A 19359-nucleotide genomic window follows, 5' to 3' on the forward strand; every position below is an offset into this window, starting at 1 on the left:
CATGCTGTGGGCTGTACTGATTTTTCTACATTTTGTTTTCAAAAAAAAATTCTGAATTTTCAGTGCGAAATCCAAATCTGAGGCACTGTTTGGACAATCTGATTCCCATTGTGAGACCAGCCTTGTCCTCTTTAATCAGTACAGACTAGAAACACCAGATCTTTGTACAAGCCTACTTGGTCTCTGTAGTTTCTCCTGTGTTCTGAGAACTTTTCCGATGACAACCAGGCTTGTTTTTTCCCCAGGTGGTAATTAGTTGAGGGGGGACATTGATAATTTATTATTTGGGGACTTCTTGAACTGCAATTTTTCTTTCCTATGGAGTGATGGAGGCTGTCCAAAACTGTCAAAAGTCATGAGAACACTTTGTGATACGATGAAGGTGGTATAGTACTCGTAGGAACAAAAATAAACAGAGCAGCATGAAGTGTTACTGTTTTAACTACATCTTAAATTATGTTTACTAAAATATAAAAAGAGCAGCCTAGTTTCAAAGCACCAACTGACTTTTTTTTAACTGATTTCTAACAAAGATGTAGAAAAACATTTTTCAGATTTTTGGTGAATAAATACATTTTCAATCGTGGTCTCCAAAACTTAAATTATATTTTAACTGTATGAATTAATTCACAGTTTTTAAAATGAAAGGGTAACTGTAGACTTCAGATATGCTATGAAGTCAATTAGCCAACAGCTTATAACAGCCTTGAGCTAAGCATCCAGTAGTATACCAGCCAGTACAAAGGAAGTCATTACTAAACTTTAATCAAGTTCCCTATTCTTTTCACAGAAATCATCTTGGTAATTAGGGACAGAACAGCAGAAATGTTTTGAGTAGGAGTTCAGCTGGAAGTACTGATCTTTCAGTGTATGGCAGGGATATAAAGTAGCTAAGCTAGAGAAGAAGCTTGGTTAAGGGTGTCTGTCTTGATGTAGCTACGGTTTTACAGCTTGTGGGTATGGTGGTAAATTTCCTGGGGCTATTAAGATTTTTGTTGTTCCCTTTAAATTTAGTTAGGTTTTGTTTTCAGTCCTGGGAATCTTTTCGGGGAAAGTATCCAGCATAGAGTTGGTTCAACTCTTACTCTTTTTTTTATTTTTTTGAGAGAAAATTCTCACGCTTGTTTGCTTCTTGAATTAGTACCTTAACAAAAATAACAATCTGGAAGTGCAGTGTGTGTGTCGCCCGTTTGGACTGCGGTGTGAAATGAAATCACTTGTAAATTAGTATTTTGGTGAAGGAAGACCCAGAGAGAAATAAATTAGTGTTTTGGGGAACTTAAACCTTCCAGAGCTAGTGGCTTATATAGAATTTAGTTCTAGCATCCAAACTTTCACTTAATTGTGTTATGTTCAGGTAGCTTTATTAATCCATAGATGAAATTGCATAATTTCAGTTCCCTTTTTAATGCTGAGATGTGAGTGCTCTGTAAGTGTTCAAGTTCTGTTTCTTTAAAGCTACATATATTGCTGCTTAGATATGGTAAATGAGTTTTACTGCAGAAAAGTAATCAAGCTAGAACATTTGATCAAGCTAAAACCTTTTACATTTGTCATTAGAATTTCTTAAAGTGAAGTACTAATTACAATTTAAGCACTTCATAGATTTATATTAGCAAGAACTGGCTGAAGCTTTCGCACATGGCTTTCAGGACTGTGCTGCTTGAAGGCAGTGCGTTGGGAGTTTTCACAGAAGCTGTGCTCAGGCATAGTGTGTCGTGCTGGATCGAAGATTTTCAAGTCTTCATAGTGAGCAGAATGGCTAATTTGTTACCAGAGAGAGGGAGGCAAGCAAGATGTTAATTTTCTCTCAGAACTGGTAAAGGGGTGCCAAAGCTTGAAAATATATATTTGTATATATTGAGCTTGCACTGGCAGGATTCTTTTGTAATGTAAAGGTAGGATGCTATAGCACTTGGATAAACCATATATAGTGATCCACAAAATACTGATCTCACTGTAGTTAGTTTTCTCTCAAATATGGAGAACTTTTGCTTGCAACCTCGCTGTTGGAATTAGCTTCTAGAAAATAGTTTAATTTGCTCTGCACACCCAAGCGACTTTGAGAACTTAGTAAATTATTTAAATTGCCTTGCTCTTGCTGATTTCCCTTCCAAGATGCATTGTTGTGGGTATCAGAAATCATAAAGGTTCCTTATTCTTTAAGATTAAAATAGTGCTGTTCAAGGGTGTATTAGGATCAATATTTAAAATTCCAGCATTTGCTTTGTCCTTTCTGTTTTAACGTGGAGTGTAGGGTTTACCTTTTTATGATTTGACAGATGTGCAGTGTTAGTTGTAAAGACTTTTATTTATTTATTTTTATTTTTTATTTTTATTTTTTTGGTGGGTGAGAGGGGAGGTATGGGGTATCTTCAGCATGGCATTTTTTCAAACATTTTTCATGTGCTTAGGTGCATCCAAGCAGAAGTCAAGTTCCCTGCAGGTAGCAGATAAGGACCTACTGCCACCTTTTCACCCATACCAGCCTTTGGAATGCATAGTAGAAGAGACTGAAGGCAAGCTGAATGAACTTGGACAGAGAATTAGTGCTATTGAAAAAGCACAACTTAAATCATTGGAATTAATTCAAGGTGAACCTTTAAATAAAGATAAGATTGAAGAACTTAAAAAGAACAGAGAAGAACAAGTACAGAAGAAGAAGAAAATATTGAAGGAGCTACAGAAGGTGGAAAGGCAGTTGCAGATGAAAACACAACAGCAGTTTACCAAAGAATATTTGGAGACCAAAGGTCAGACAGACACACCACTTCCCCTGCAGCAGCAGTGCCCACTTACAGGGGTCTTCCCAGAAGTGGAAGCTGATAAGGGTCTGCCAGAGGATAACTTTTCAGGGTTACCTCAGGTTGACACAATTTTGTCAAAAGATGATGAGCAACAACAGTCACCACCACCTGCTGAACAAATAGATTTTGTCCCTATCCAGCCTTTGCCAGCACTGCAATGTAATTTTTCTGGTAATTTAGGCTATAATGGGACAGAGTCTCTTGAACTTCAGAAAGCAATAGGTAATCAGCAGAATATAGGACAGCAGCAGCAAATTGCTGGGCAGGGACTGTTAGTTCAAGAACCAGACGGATTAATGGTTGCCACTCCAGCACAGACGCTTACCGACACTCTTGATGACCTAATAGCAGGTGGGTTAAGAAATATACCTCTTTTTGCATTAATTTGTGTGCTCAGTTTCCCTTTCTCTCCTTCCCTCCAAAAATATCTTGGGCTTTTCCAGTTTGGGAATACTTGCTCATGCATAAAGTTCCTGATTAATCTATTAATTTTAACATTGACTTCCGATTCTAATGTGAGACTTTAAAAAAAAAAAAAAAGTCTTTTTCCAAACATCCTGTACTGGTGCCCTGTTTGTTTATTTTTTTTAGACCTTTTGGCCTTTTTTTTTTTTTCTGTGCTACTTTAAAGCTACTTCAAAAAGCCTAATCATGAGTTATTTGTAGTGCCCACTAGGAGATCTGAGAATGTGACAGCTTTTTTTTGTCTTCTGTAGAATTTTCCATATAGGCTTATACCATAGAGGATATATTTAGTGTACTAGTCATCTCCAGAAAAATACAAACGATTGTCACTTGTATTGACAAATGTATCCCTCTCCATTCTGCTGGAAATGTTGCTACAGTTTGAACGCAATCTGGAATCCGTGCACAGCCATTGAGTTCTGTAATGGCTTGTGTTTTCGGAGTACATTTTAAACTGGGATCATTACACGAGAATATAGCTTGTTAGATGTAACATGGCAAAAAAAACAGTCCTGTTATCTGGATGAAAAGAAAAAAAAACAAAAGCACTCTTCCATTTGTTAATAACTACATGGAGCAGAATTGAAGGTCCCGCCCTGTGCGTTTTGTGAGTCCTGGTGTGGAGCAAATAGGTATCGTTTTCGTTGACTTCATTTCATACATTTTACTAGGATTTGCGTTTACTGCTGGAGGTACAGAATCACAGAAAAGTTTGGATTGGAAGAGGGGGCCTTAAGGATCATCTTAATTCCACCCCCACCCTGTTGTGCGATTCCACCAGACCAAGTTTCTTAATTCCACCCCCACCCTGTCCCAACTCCCACCAGACCAAGTTTCTCAAAGCCCCATCCAACCTTAAATGCTCACAGGGATGGGGCATCCACAGCTTCTCAGGGCAGCCTATGCCAGTGCCACCCCACCCTCTGAGTGAAGAATTTCTTCCTAATATCTAATCTAAATTTACCATTTTTTAGTTCTACATATATGCAGGGCATAGCCAATGTTGATTGGTCATTTTTTTTTTTTTTTAATTCAGTGTTTTTCAGCTTTTCTTTGCACCTTGTCTACCCGTAAGCCCTTATTTTCCTGTCTTTTTTATTTTTCCTTTTCATAGTCACTGCCTTCTCCTCTGAAGTTCATTTCAAGGTTTTAGAAATGTGTGGTAAGACTTGCTAGCAGTTTCTGTGAACTTTCAGAATGGTAATTGCCACAATTGAGCTCATGCATGTCAAGGCTAACTACAACTTTGCAGCCTTGCCTGGAAACCACAGTAGATCAAATAGCTGTGGTGTTTTGTATCAGCTGCCTTCAGCTATGTAGTTTTAATTCAATGAAATCTTCTTGTGTTTTTTTAAGTATCAGGCGTTGTGCAATATACTCAGCTAACTTGAAAGCAAAAATGCAATTGGATTGTTCTCAAAGCGTTACTCAAGATTTGAAACTGCGGTGTGCAAGGAGGAAATTTTGGATGTATAATGCAAAGCAACCAACAACAACTTCATGTTTGCAATAGTTACTGTGCAGAGTTGACCATCTGGCACAAAACCATGTGGTGTACAACTCTTAAAGGTTAGCAGCTGTGCATTATATTCAAAATCCTCGGTGCACACAGACCAAAAACTTCTAACAGTCATCTGAGTCAGCTCCACTAATTTTGTTTCAGATGTATTACTACCAAAATACTTCTAAGTGACTTGTCAATGATATTGGCATTGTGCCCTGTGACAAAATCTACCTTGTTTTTTCATTTCCAGATAGCATAAGAAAATGAAATATACTTCACTGTATGCTCGGGGAGTTGGGGGGGAGGGGGAAATATTGATCAGGAAAATAAATTTTTATCTTAAAAAAACAAACAAAAACAACACACAACTTTGAATAGAAATAGTTTGACTCAAGGACCTTTAACAGTGGATGTGCTAGTTCCTGTTGTTTCATTTTCAGATCTGTTTACTGCTTTTGCGAAGTAAATCTCATTTCAAAAACTATGTGCAGATAGAGCACACTTCTAAAAATGATTAGATGCAGTGTGCTTACAGATGCACATCAAGGAAACCTTAACTATCCTAATTCCAGATGCTCCTGCAAAAAAATACTGATGTTGCTTTACGTAAATTCATAAATTTGTTTTAAAAACAAAACGTCAGGAGATATTTAGATTGTTTTACACAGTATGGATTTTTTTTTTCAAATGAGCAAAAACTATGTGTAAATCATAGTCCTCCTAAACTCAAGCGTGTGTTTATTTAAAAACAATGTAAATCTACCTTATCTTACATGTAATTCTTTGATCTGTATTTAAAACAAACCTGATCATTTTCCACAAATTTGTTGATTAGTCGTTAATTTTGTAAAGCAATTTTGAGCAGAAAACATGATGAAAACTGTGTGCATACTATAGATGCTGGTTAAATTGTTAAAGGGGTGGGTGTCTGGTGTCTGGGAAGTCTGTCTCCATGAGAAGACTCCTGCTCTCCCTCTGACTGAGGATTTAGTGTGCCTGTGAGATACCTCCCTTGATTACAGTGCCACTGGTGGAACTACGTTAAAGGTGGTGAGTGACACTTGATTTAGAAGAGGTGTGAACATTTTTATTCCTGTTGAGTATTCAGTTTGTATCAAGTCTACTTTAGAAGAACAGAAAGTTCAAATCAGCTTTTTGTGCCCTCTGCACTGAAATGACATATTTTTGCTCTTATCAGTGGTAATATAAAGGCAAATTTCTCAAAGCTTCAGGTTGGCTATTTGTTTATAGGGAGGACATAGATTTCTACAAAACCCCAAATCTTCCTTTTGCTAAGTAACTCTGTTTGACAACCTACACAGAGTATTTCTCTTGTCAGCTAATAGAATAGCTACTAAGGGCTGAGATGAGTGATGGTAAGGTACAAGGTATTGAAAAGTAACAGGTAATTGCTGGGAGGTGTTTTTACCTGAGTCTCCTCATTCATAAAGCTGATCAACCTGCACCTGAGCTATGCAGAACTGAGCAATGTGTGGGAAGTCAGGTAAAACCTAAAAACAAAGCAACTCTTCTTGTCTCTTCATGTTTGGTTATAATGGAAATTCAGATATGCTGAAGTAAAAACTTTACAACTAATTTCTAATTCTATCTTTGAAGGTGTGATCTTTAGTCAAAATTTTAATTGGGTCTGCAGAAGAGATATATGAATGTAGCACAGTTTAGAGTGGGAAAACAATAATTTGGATCACATCTTCCAGTATAAGAGCCCATTTTTGACTTAATTTTCATTACTTGGTACAATTTTTTTAAAAAAGCTTCTTGCCTTGCATTGTTGGAGTTTCATTGCTGTGCACATTGCACATTTGCCTTAGTAAATTTCTTAGGTGGCAGTAGCTGAATTGATGCTTTCTTGCTTTTTATTTGTTTGTCTATTGAAGATGAAGGATTTTCTTTTGCTACTACATTTGCTCTGTAGCTAGAATATTCATGATTCCTGCTTGTACTGAGCTGTGGTTCTTTTTTGGGGGGATAGCATACTTTGTTTGAGATATCATACTATCTGCCTCTCCTCCTGGGAGTTCTGGTTTGTATACTTACATTCCAGATGTTTTAAGACACTTTATTAAATTTTATTTGGTTCTGAAATTCTGGTTGTGGTTGGTTATCCAGAACTGGATTTTTTTTTTAGCATAACTATTTTAAAGGTGTGAAATCTGCTATATTATTTTTAGGATTGCATTTTGGAGTAATACAGTTTACTAGGATAATGTGGAGTGAGAATTGTGATTCATAGAACGAGACGCTGCAATATACAGAAGAATTGTTCTCTTTGTCCTGCAAACACCAGTCCCTTTGAGGAAAGCAGAGCTGAAATACGAGTCCCCTGCTCATGACTTTACATGTTCGTGGCATAACAATTATTATGCATATTCTCCTTCAGACTACAGCTGTGGTCACCTCTAAAAGGTGTTTGCTTAAGTTTGTGCCAACACCTTGAGTCATAGCAAGACGAAATACGAAGTTCTTGCTTCCTTTTTTTTTTTTTTTTTACTCATGCTACTTGTGATTTACTTATTTTCCCATAACTTTGGGAAATAGCCATCCGTGTTTATTTGAGAATAAACAAAGGCTTCCCACTGGTGCAAAGGAAATCTCTTTGGAAAATTGCATGCCTTTCTTAAAATGTGGGGAAAATGGATTTTGACATTGTCATTTAAGGGTTGGACCTAGTAGAAATAAGTTTTTGGTTTAAATTTAAGTCTACAGAAGCATCCAAAACCTTTGTCACGAAATAAGCGTTTTATCATGATCTGAGGTCCATATTGTGAAAATTGATTTCAACTTATTCTTTAATCAGTGCCTGACTATCATTGTTCATGGGCATCCTTTCACATGGAAAGATGAAACAGTTGCTCGGTAGGAAGCAAGCTGCATTTTGAAAAGCTTTTAAAGCAACACGTTTTTCAAGTCCATCAGAAATTCCGGAGTGAGGCTTGACGCTTGGAGTCCCTGGAAGTGATCTTCCCTTTGATCACTTGTTTTGTATTCTCCAAGCAGTCTTTCCCCTGGAAGCAACGTGATTCACCTCCTTCCCTCACGCTGCTGTACTCCTACAGGTGTCCTTGTAGGACTCCCGATTGCTGAGACACGAGGAATTGCTGTGAGCTGCATCGGGTGCGGTGTTGCTGCTACTTCAGAAGTCTGTACTCTAGCTGTTGGTATTGGAAATACAACTTGCTAAAAATCAGTCGTTTGGAATTTATCCTCAATTTCCCTCTGGTCCTTCAGGCAGACGATGGGGTTCTTCCAGAGGTCTGACAGAGCTGGGCCTGGCCAGGGACGGGGATGGAGAGGTGCTTCTGCCCTTCCTAGGAAGGGTTGTTAAGATGCCTTGGAGACTTTGTTGCGAGATGATGCTTGGAGTTAAAAATCTCTATATTCTGTAACCTTTCTAATTCGCTGAACTGAAACATCTGCGTGAAACTGGAGGCAGAAGTTCTCAGATGGGTTTTACTTCGCAGAGCACAAAGCACGTTGGCGTGTCCCTTAGGCTGATCTGAAGCCTGACAGCCATTCTAAGGAAGTAAAAAATACACTTCAGGGAAAAAGAAATCCTGCCGTTTTGTTGACACAGCAGTTAAGAGGAAAGGATTAATCACTGCATAACGTAGGACTCCTGTTAGATGGTATTTTAAAGAAGAGGTTGGGGTGTCAGTAATGTGCAGGGTTTGTGTTTTGCTGCCTGTGGTGCTTTCTCTCACACTTGACGTTCTTACTGTGTAAGCAAAATGCTTAAAGCACGCTCATATCTCAAACACGTGATGAAAATCTAAAGTATGCAGGAAATAGTGTGACACTTCCAGTTACGGTTGTGAAATACAGAGAACTGGGTGAATCTCACAGCGACATTAAATGCATTTCATTAACAAATCTTAAAGTGGCTCAAGTGGAGTCCCTCCACACGCACCTGCTTTGTATGTCTCACATGCATATGTTTTTAGATGCCATCTGTAGCTGCAAGACCTGAAAGCATTGAGTCAGTATCTTGATTTAACGTAAAATCAGTCCTTAACAGGGTGATTCTGTGTTTCGTGTTTTAGAAGGAATAATCTTTAGAAATCCAGGTAATATCTTGCACTCCAGTGCTTTGAGGGAGAAAATAATTGTAGTGCACGAATTCTCATCTGCTGCTCTAAGCAGTAATCCGTAGGAAGCAGATGAAGTGTGGCAACTTGGAAACCTCAAAGGCAAACCTGGTTTGTTCGGGAAGGTTGTAAAGGGAAGCAGAGCTGGGAATGCAGGTAGAATATCTTGCTGCTGAAATGTTGTGGCCGAATGTTAATGCTTGTTTGTGACCATGGACCAAGGAGAACGCTTTTATTAAAGTAGCATTTAAAATTACAGTGGAAAATGGTAACTTCCCGCAGATTGTGTTACCCCTACCCCCATGCATTCATGCTTTCTCTCTTTCTGAACACGGGTGAACTGAGCTATCTACAACCTACTCCAGTCTGCATTTCCTTGTCACGTGCAGTTGTATGTGGATAGGCTTCATGAGTGGTATTAGAAGCCACGTGGAGGATTTTTCTAAGACTTTTCTACCTACACTATTTTTATATGAATAATTATGGATATGCAAGAGGAATCATGAAGGCTGAACTATTTAATCACGATTATTGGGAGAATTTTGCAAAAGTTCCTCTAACAATACATGGATGTGAGTTTATCCTTCATGTCCCCTTGCCACTTGAAATGTTTGAGCAGAAGCAGGTAACTGCACTGCGTGTTTCTTACCTGCAGTTGTTAATGTTTTCCATTAGTTGTTTGCTCCATGAATACTACAAAGCAGTATTTATATTGGAATAAGTAAAGCTAATGAAATATTGCATCTAAAGAGGCTGTGCAGTATAGAAACTTGGTATTCCTGCAGCACAAGTTACTTGTCAAATACAGATGTTACGTTAATATGACTGTAAAGTGTAAGTGACGTGCACTAGTGGTTAGTGCATTAGACCTTCCTGACAAGAAATCCCAGCTGAGAGCCTTGATTTGCGTTCCCCTTGTAGTCCCAAAGCTGGAAAAAACAGGGGAACCTTGAAGAAAATAGGGAGGCTTGTAGCTTCTATGGCTTTTGTAGTCTTTTAGCTGAGAAAATAAGGAAAGAGAGGCAGGTGGCCAGACATTTTCACTGTGTTACAGAGGCAGGCTAGGGTCTGGAGCATGCAATACATATCCGTGGGGATATTTCTTTGCTTGTTCTGTTAAAGCTTTTCAGCCCTTATATTTAAAACTAGTCGAATAAAAACCAAGTCTAAGTTACCAGTTTCTTAAGTTGTTAAGAAAAAAAATGAGGAAATAAAGTTGCGCTACCGACCTACTTCTGTCCCTGAGCTGAGAAGCGCCTTCAGGATGAAGTCTTTTAAAGGCTGTGACCAATCCTAATCCTAAGGAGAACACAGTCTGCAGTTTTCAGCTTTCTTATTCCCTATTCCCCCTTCTGTCTTTCAGCCTTTCTGGGTTGTTACAGCCCTTCATGGGTTGTAGATAACTCATGTAACTTTTGGGTTATTATAACACGATTGAAGGTGTAAGTCACTGTCACTTGTCTTGCTTTGGAAACCTCCTCTGGTGTCTAGATGTGCTCTAACCTTTACGTGAAAAACTTTTTAATTCCAGATTTATACTTTATTTCTGAACATTGGGTTTGTATTTTAGTGATTAAATTCACCTGTGGTTAAATCTAGTATATGATTGATCTCTAAAGTTGACAGTTGCAATTAAAAAAATAACTAAATGTTATAACTTATAATATTTACAGTCTAATTCATAAAATTATTTTTCTAAATTAACACAGTTTGGAGATAATACATTTATTATTGAACTCCTGGAAAGCTCCTTTACGTGAAACACCAACTTGTTTGTTGTTAGGAACCCTTAATTTGTTTTTTTTTTTTTCCACTTCTGTTTTGATACTAGACTGTTGTGGTTTTACAGGACTAAATTTCTCATACAAAATGTAGAATTTCGAAGAATGACTTCATGATCTGTTGTTACGTTTCAGCTGTGAATAGCAGAGTGCCCAGTGGCTCCACCAGCTCCTTGCACACTACGGAATCCCCTACACCTGAACCCTGCTCGCAGACATCCAGTAACGTGGCGTCACAGTCGGTGCTCCCTATGTATCCTTCAGTTGACATTGATGCTCATGTGAGTAATGCCAACGAGGCTCGAGTGCTTTTCCTTTCTGATAAATTCGGAAAAGACACTTTTTAATCTAGTACTGTCAAAAATGCTGAAGCTCTCTTAAAATATTTGTAATTTTTGACTGTCTTCTTTTCTTGCCCACCTGTGCAGACTGAAAGCAATCACGACACTGCTCTGACCCTTGCATGTGCGGGAGGTCATGAAGAACTTGTTTCTGTGCTAATTGCACGGGGTGCCAATATTGAACACAGAGACAAGAAGGGTAAGCTACGATATCAAAACAGTTTGACCTTGAGCTACAACTTGAAATTTGGTGTTCCAAATAGGAATTTGGGATTCCTTGCTTCAGAAAATGGCCGGGGTTGCAAAAATAATGAATTGCATTCTGGTGCTTCACGTAGAAATATTGACTATGTAAATCAAGAGACGTCGTATGGCATTCCGTCCTTATTTTTAAAAGTGCATCTATCTGAATTGGCATATTAGGCAAATTTCTGAAACATGAGGCATTTCTATCATGATTCACTCTTCACAAAAGACCTTAGTGTCCTAGATAGAGCAGCTAATTGGGGTAAATATCAAATCTTGGATGACAAAGGTAATGTTTTGATTGTGGATAATGTCAGGTTGCGTATCACGTCATTCCTAATAAACAAATTAAGCAAAATCTCAAATCTCTTGGAGCTGAGAGAACAAAAACATCCCACTCCCCAGAGCTGGCACTGGCCACTGGAAATAACCAATGTGCACAGTGCTGATTTGTTCACTGGTTGGAATGATACTAAATAAGAATTAAGTAGAAAGAGGTGACTTGCCTAGAGGCATGAATTGGTCAGAAGTTAATCCAGAATGATCAGTGCAATATTGTTCAGATTTATTTATTTATTTATTTGAAGAGCCTTTAAACATATTTGGGGTTAGGTCTAGAAGTCTCAAACTGTCACTATGAATTTTGCATTTCTGCTTCTTACAGTTCTGAAATTCTCTAGGTTACTTCTAACATATTTTTTTGTTATTAGGTTTTACACCTTTGATCTTGGCTGCAACAGCTGGACATGTTGGTGTAGTGGAAATTCTTTTAGATAAAGGTGGCGATATAGAAGCACAATCTGAGCGCACAAAGGATACTCCACTTTCATTGGCATGCTCTGGTGGACGCCAAGAGGTACAGATATTTGTCATCCTTGAATTTTAATTCTTTTTTAAAATTTGTTTTCTGAATGGTGTTTTTTTGTTGGGGATGGTATAATGCATCTTCCGTTTTTAAAAAAAGGTCTTTAAATTATATAAATGTGACTGGTTGTAGTCTTTCTGAAGAAGAAAGAGAATTTATTCTTTTTCCCCTTGGCTATTCCGGTTTTGTTACCTGTTATAACTTATGATCATTCTATCGATGTATCCCTAGAAGACAGGTAGTTTTGTGAAGGAGGTAGAGGCATTTAACTTCATTCACTGACCACTACCCTTATGAACCCTCCCTGCTCTCCAAACTTAAAACAGTCAGTGCAGGCAGACAGGAACAGAAACTGGAATTTTGTGTTGGCAGTACGTGGTTTTACTACTAAATTGATAAATGCGGATACAATGCACAGCACATTCTCAATAGAAGGACACATTATACGAGTCTAATGATGTTTCAGTTCTCTCAGCTGTTTTATTTGGACTTCAGTAGGTTGTTTCTCTTCTTTTTTTAAACCCTTCCTACTTCAGCTGTAGTCAGACTAGCTTTGAATATACCATTGTAATGGCAAAGGATTCCATGCCAGGTACAAGAGTGGTAAGTTCTGAAATCTGTAAGGGCTAAAGGGACTGGACAAAATTGGAAAGTTTCCTCTTTGTCTTCCCAATCACAGTAAAAGTGGTGCTCTTAAATAAAATGAGGTATTAATGTAGCATGTGATAGTATTGCTTATTAAACTACATGTCTCTTGTTCTTACCTTTTGTTTCGTTATGCCAGGATCTACCTGCCATGTTTCTGGCTTAGCAACTTGTGTAGAAGCTTTTTTACTGATCAGCTAGGCTATGGTACACCAGTGTGTAGTACTTCACCAGAAACATTTCAATTTTTTTCTCTTCTATTTCTCTTAAGCAGCTTCTGATCCAGAGAGTAGTTCTTCCTCATCCTTGTTCCATTAACATCAGTCTGATTTTTACTGTGTTTTATTGTAAAGACCATGTAACACAGTCAAACTTCTATCAAGTGTCATTTGAATTAAAGTTTTTGGGAGTTTCTGAAAGACGCTCAGCGTGAGACATTACAGGAGTTGAATGTACCCATTGTTTGCAAACTTAAATTCACAGGAAAAGATTCACTTCAAAGCCTTGTAATATTTGATTAGGTAAAATAATCTTTCTGGCAGACAAGTGCTGTACTGTTACAATGCACGTGGATTATCAGATATAGTTGTTAGTTGGTAAGCTGTACAGTGACATGGGAGGAAGGTAAAGATTCTACAGGAAAACCTCTATCTTCTTTTGCTCACCTTTTGACAATAGACACTGGCAGCAGACGAGAAAGTTTGAGTGTGATAGCTATCATCCAAGGAAGTTAAAGGCCACATAAATACGTCTTCTAATGTGTGGTGTTTTTTCAGGTCGTTGATTTGCTGTTGGCAAGGGGAGCAAATAAAGAGCATAGGAATGTGTCTGACTATACACCATTAAGCCTTGCTGCATCTGGTGGATATGTTAATATCATCAAGATTCTTCTCAGTGCTGGGGCAGAAATTAATTCAAGGTAACGTACCTAAGATGAACTGCATCTAAGGCATATATTGGAATCTCTAGTACTTTCAGACCTCCTTGCAGCTTTTCTACACTATTGATGTTACAGTTTTTGTTCACATTTCCTTTTATTACCTTTTAAGTTGCCTTTAATTACCACAGACAAACTTCATCTCTATATAAATTTTAAGTGGTGATGTAGCTTGTAAACCTATTCCTTCACTCTTTTATTTTTTTTTTCTGGGATCTAGAAGCCAAATTTCCAGTAGAGCCAGCCAAAGAACAAGGCAGCTTCATGTATTTGTTTGGAGACACTTTCTTCTGCAAAAGGAAGAGAATGTAGTTGTGTCTCTCAAGTTTCCTATTTATTAACTGTAGGAAAACTGATTTTTTTCTATCACTACAGAAATTTATGCTTCTAACACACGTGTAACTTTTCATGAATCAGATGTAGTCTTATTTATATGCTGTTTAATTCTTTTGTGTACTTCAGCCATCTAAACGTGTAAAAGCTGAAACAACTCTCACTTGTTTGTTAATTTTGGTAGTCTGTGGATGTAGTTAACTCTGCTGGTTTCTGATAATCAGTTCAGAATGGCTAGTATTTTAGGTGATTGTCTGCTTTTTTATATTTTAAATGTTTCGGTTTGGCTTCCAATGAAGCATCTTGTTCCTCTTAGATACACTTCCATTTTCCCAAGCGTTCATCCAGTTGTGGGAACTGTAGTGTTTCTTTCTCTTTAGGACTGGGAGTAAACTGGGTATTTCTCCTCTGATGTTGGCTGCTATGAATGGCCATGTACCTGCCGTGAAGCTGTTGCTTGATATGGGTTCTGATATTAACGCTCAGATCGAGACCAATCGCAATACAGCCCTCACCCTGGCCTGCTTCCAAGGCCGAGCAGAGGTGGTCAGTCTGCTCTTGGACAGGAAGGCCAATGTTGAGCACAGGGCAAAGGTAAGTGTGCGAATCACTTTTCTGTATCACTTATTTCTCACGAGTGTATTTCTAAGCAGTCATTTCTTCATGTTTTCCTATTACTTTTATGGCATTCATCTCTGTTTTCAGTGGTTCAGTAGCAAATTAGCAATGAAAGGAGGTGGATGTTTGATCAGGTGTCTTTTTCTTTAAAGATATTTGAACACAGTGCTTGCTGATGAAAGATTAAATAATTTTTAGTAAATACTCCTTGCCCCTGCTGTGCAGGTTTAATTTACTGCAAATGAGAAATATACGAGGACTTATTTAAAGTTCTGAGATGTTTGCTTTTGATGTCTTGTTTAAAAATGCAAGCATTGATGAAGGTGCATTGTTTGTATTGGGGGTGAAAGCAGACTGGTTCTTCCAACTTCATAATGTAGCTTAGATTTCCTCTTGCTCTCTAGTATTGGCAATATTTTCAGGTGTGATGTTGGTGTGATATTCATCAAAAGATATTTCTACATCTGAGTGAAGTCTAGACAGGAAGAGAAGCATAATGCTTGTAGTGATTCTTGTATACAACAGATCGCTTAAGCCACATGAACAGAAGTAGTGGAATCAAACCCTGTAAAACTAATCTAAAAATGTTGGTGCAGAACCCATGGTTTCAGTACTGTGACATTCTGTGCCTCTGAAATAGGTCCCATGTGTTGGTACCCTGGGGCAGCTTTGTATCTTGTGCCATAAAGCTTAAGGCTTGTGTGGACAGCCAGACTGATTTCCTAGCACAAAACATTTTTTGGTTAACTCATGACTGCTGAAATAATTGCCATCGGGCCAGCTTTTGGAATGGCTGTGGCTGGAGAAAAGGGGATATGGATAAAAGCCAGCTCTCAAATGGTCAGTTGGCGTAAGTTGGCATTTAACAGTGTAGTCGGGCAACTGATTTGGCCCCAGAACAGTCGTGCTAAGGGAGGCTAGAGAAATTGGATAAAGCTAGTTTGGGGACATTTTTTGTAGAAATAATCGTCTCCCTTTGGATCTGTTCTGACTTTTTTCTTCAAGATATGTTGTAAGCTTTGTTTTTCCTGTTGAGGTAGGTATCTGGCCGTACTTAATACAAACCCAGGCAAGCTCTTGACTAAACCAAATGGCAAGAGTTTTTTGAGAGACTGCTTCAAGTTAGGCTCTTTATATACAGCTAAGTAAACAAAAATCTGATTTCCACATGTAGAAAATCATGTATAGTTTACCCAAGTGGATTGTATGAGTTTCACATCATGTCATTCATTCTCTTTGCACAGACTGGTCTCACACCTCTGATGGAAGCTGCTTCAGGAGGATATGCAGAGGTTGGAAGGGTTCTCCTTGATAAGGGAGCAGATGTTAATGCTCCACCCGTGCCTTCCTCAAGAGATACAGCTTTAACAATTGCAGCAGATAAGGGTCACTACAAGTTCTGTGAGCTGTTGATTAATCGGTAAATTACTTCTCATTAGCAGCCTGTGTGTTCTGTAGCTATATTCCTCATGGCAAGGGTACTCTTGTTTACATTGCCTCATGCATCTGAGAGCAAATGGAATGGGAATCTTCAGAAGTAGGATGTTGCATCTGCTCCCTACTCTCCCATGTTATCCTAGAGTATCCTGCTACTCCAGTGTTAATTAAGCTAAGCAGACAGTTGGGACCACAGGTAAGCAAACAGTGTCTGATTTGGCAGCTCTGTTGGCTGTGTATTAATCCAGCAGTTCACACGTGATCATTGTCCCACTGTCACTTGTGGGGCAAAGCCTGGAAGTAGCTTGAGCTCTTCAAGCGCATCCCCATATATAGCTAACATCTCAAGGGGCTGCTTTGCCCTGTGTTTAGTCACCATGTTAATGAAACGGTGAAGGACCTTTGGTTGCTAGTTGCATAACCATGGTGTAGTAGGCTACAAGAGGTGGGTGCTCATTGCTGGGAAACGAGTAAAGGAGTCTTAAATAATCCTTGTGTTACTGTGTTGTGACATAAACGGATGATTTCAGGGACACAATTTCTCTAGCCACTAGGTTTTTAGTAATTAAAGTTTCATATCTAATCGTACTCTGCTCTTTCATTATCTTACTTCTGACTTCATTTTTACTCATGCTTTATTCCACTTGATTACACTTGTACTCTTTTAGAGGAGCGCATATTGATGTTCGTAACAAGAAAGGAAACACACCCCTTTGGTTGGCTGCTAATGGTGGTCACTATGATGTAGTCCAGTTGCTTGTGCAAGCAGGAGCAGATGTGGATGCAGCAGATAATCGGAAAATAACACCTCTTATGTCAGCATTTCGCAAGGTAGGACACCAACTGGATTCTGTGTTTCAGTGCAGTGTTTTCAAAACAATTTCTCATTTGGTCTTAAATCTAAATAGTTGGTTTTGGAAGAATCAACACACCAGAATTTCTGTTTTGATAAAATGCTTTAAAGTGATCGTAATTTTGTATTATTTACAACGATCTTAATTTTTTATGATTACTTTAATCATAATCTGTGAACCCTAGACCCTGTATGGAGAAGAGCTAAGATGTACTTCACACAGATCTAATTTATAAGAGGTGAAATCTTTGTTCCATAAAGCATGTTAAATAACTGTGCTATAGCAGAACAGTTCATTAACTGTAATTGTTTTATCTTTAATAAAATATCAAGCAAGTCTGCAGCTTTTTTTTTTTTTTTTTGACAAATGACAGTACTGAGAATTCTGCTTCTGTCTCTCCATTGCTTTCAAATAAATTCCGAGGCAACGGAGACTTTCTTTGTGGCTGCACAGTGTACCCCATCAAGTGGTGGATCCAGCAGCAAAAGAACGTTTGCCAGGATAATGTTCAGGTGGCTTAGTTCCCTGATCAGACTCACCTTGTAACTGGACAAATTGCATTCGCTCAGTGGAGTGACTGGCCAGAAAATGGACTAGAGGTGACAGGTGGGGGCAAAACAGGGTTCTGGCTGTTAAAAATGTGAACAGCTGGCTTTGCCCTCAAGCCTGGTTTGCTCATTGTAGTTTAAAAGAAACAATTACTTGCAAGAGAGCTTGTCATTGCCACCATTACATACAAAAGTAAATGTACTGTCAACACTAAGCAAACTGTAACTGCCTTTCAGCCCAAATAGCAGTTTAACAGAAATGTTTTCGCAGATTTTTGGTCTTCTGTACTGAACCAAGAGTATCAAATTCTTGTGTTGATGATGAATACTAACAATTTTATACCAGTGACTAGATTTTTCTTTGATATTCTAGGGGCATGTGAAAGTAGTTCAGTTCCTAGTGAAAGAAGTTAACCAGTTCCCGTCGGACATTGAATGCATGCGATACATAGCAACAATAACTGACAAGGTGAGTTTGAGAACAAACCCTGTCCAGTATTTTCAGCAAAAACGTATAAGAAATTCTTAAATATTCAAAAACTGAATGTGTGTTTGCTCATGTGCCTGTCTGATTCTGAGTTCTTTGAACATCTTATTAATCCAGAATTTAAAGTTGGTGTTTAGTGCCTTAATCTGTTGAAATAGTTTGTATGTTTATGAATACAGGGAATCTTGTGCTTTGTAGAGCAAGCCTGTCTCCTTAGTTTATTACATAGGTGGTAAGAGAAATTTTGTGTTCCAGGACCTGTTGAAAAAGTGTCACCAGTGTGTGGAGACGATTGTGAAAGCTAAAGACCAGCAGGCTGCAGAAGCGAATAAGAACGCGACTATATTGCTGAAGGAGCTAGACCTGGAAAAAGTGAGTTACGAATTGCAGTTGTGTAGCCTAATTGCTGAAGTTATGTGTAAATCTATAGGCTGTATTTCCTCTTGGTGTTTCTTTGGGCAGTAGCTCTTCATGCTATAACTGTATTTGCTTTCCTTAAATGTAAAATATATACTCAGGATGGCAGATCAGAACTGAATTTTGCTTTAGCCACTCCATTGTTATTTTTAGGAAAGCTTGGAGTTGGTGATTGTTAGCTTAGGTAGTAGCTCTTTTGCATTACTTCAGCACGGCTGGTAAGTTTGAATAAGGGAGGTTTTCAGTCCTGGTGGTGTGATACATGGTATGTTGCATACTGTGTGAAATATAGTCAGTAGATGTTGTAAGGACCTGTAATCAGGTTTGCAAAAGAGAGCGTGTCAGATGAGCTCAATGGAGTTGAGCAGATAGTGGGGAAAAGTCAAGTTCTTCCTCACTGAGAGTATTGATAAGTGTCCGGGAATAATGCAGAGGCTTCCGAAATACTCTTTAACAGGCTTTCTAATTGGAGGCTCTTAGAACTGCTGATGAACAGTTCATACTATTTCATTAGTGAGGGATATCTCGGACAATTACATACTCATTTTTTTTAAATCTTCTGAGATCGCTGACTTTTTTAACATCTATCAGTTGCTGTACAAAGCTACAGTATAGCGTAGCTGTGACTGATCCCATATACTAAAAATGTGATTAAAATGGAAAAATTATAGTAGTTTCTTCTGTAAAGTATTCTAGGATACTTTTGAGTCAAAGGTGGTAATCTCATCAGTATTTTTGCGACACTGTGAAATGTTTTTTTGAGAAAGGATAATGAGAGATTTTCTGGCTTTCCAGTAAAATTGTTTTTATATCGTCTCTTGTGTAGCTGCATTTTACTGACATTCTTTGGAAGCTTTTGAGACCAGCTAGTCCTGTTCCATGACGTCTGTCTAGTCTCTGCATGATGACCGTCACATACTGAATCATTATTGTTCACCCTGCTCTCCTCTCCTTTCTCCCCAACTTCA

At 38.4% G+C, this 19359-nt stretch overlaps 1 protein-coding gene across 13 annotated transcripts in view; it reads left to right on the forward strand.

The window, feature by feature from the left end:
- Positions 1-19359, forward strand: part of LOC311214640 (ankyrin repeat and KH domain-containing protein 1-like) — a gene marked incomplete at its 3' end in the record, with an annotated part of 112685 nt that overhangs the window by 71725 nt on the left and 21601 nt on the right. For 7 of the 13 annotated variants that reach the window (XM_084295326.1, XM_084295332.1, XM_084295333.1 and 4 more), the window contains 11 exons: positions 2415-3158; positions 4387-4434; positions 10799-10944; positions 11092-11203; positions 11961-12106; positions 13537-13679; positions 14411-14624; positions 15893-16068; positions 16754-16916; positions 17861-17956; positions 18230-18346. In XM_084295326.1, the coding sequence (XP_084151452.1) occupies positions 2415-3158; positions 4387-4434; positions 10799-10944; positions 11092-11203; positions 11961-12106; positions 13537-13679; positions 14411-14624; positions 15893-16068; positions 16754-16916; positions 17861-17956; positions 18230-18346 (2105 nt within the window). The remainder of the gene's footprint in view (positions 1-2414; positions 3159-4386; positions 4435-10798; positions 10945-11091; positions 11204-11960; positions 12107-13536; positions 13680-14410; positions 14625-15892; positions 16069-16753; positions 16917-17860; positions 17957-18229; positions 18347-19359) is intronic. The other 6 variants (XM_084295329.1, XM_084295330.1, XM_084295335.1 and 3 more) reach the window with 2 other exon arrangements.

This window comes from Netta rufina (genome assembly GCF_964035555.1).
Source record: "Netta rufina genome assembly, chromosome: 14".
Lineage (NCBI taxonomy): Eukaryota > Metazoa > Chordata > Aves > Anseriformes > Anatidae > Netta > Netta rufina.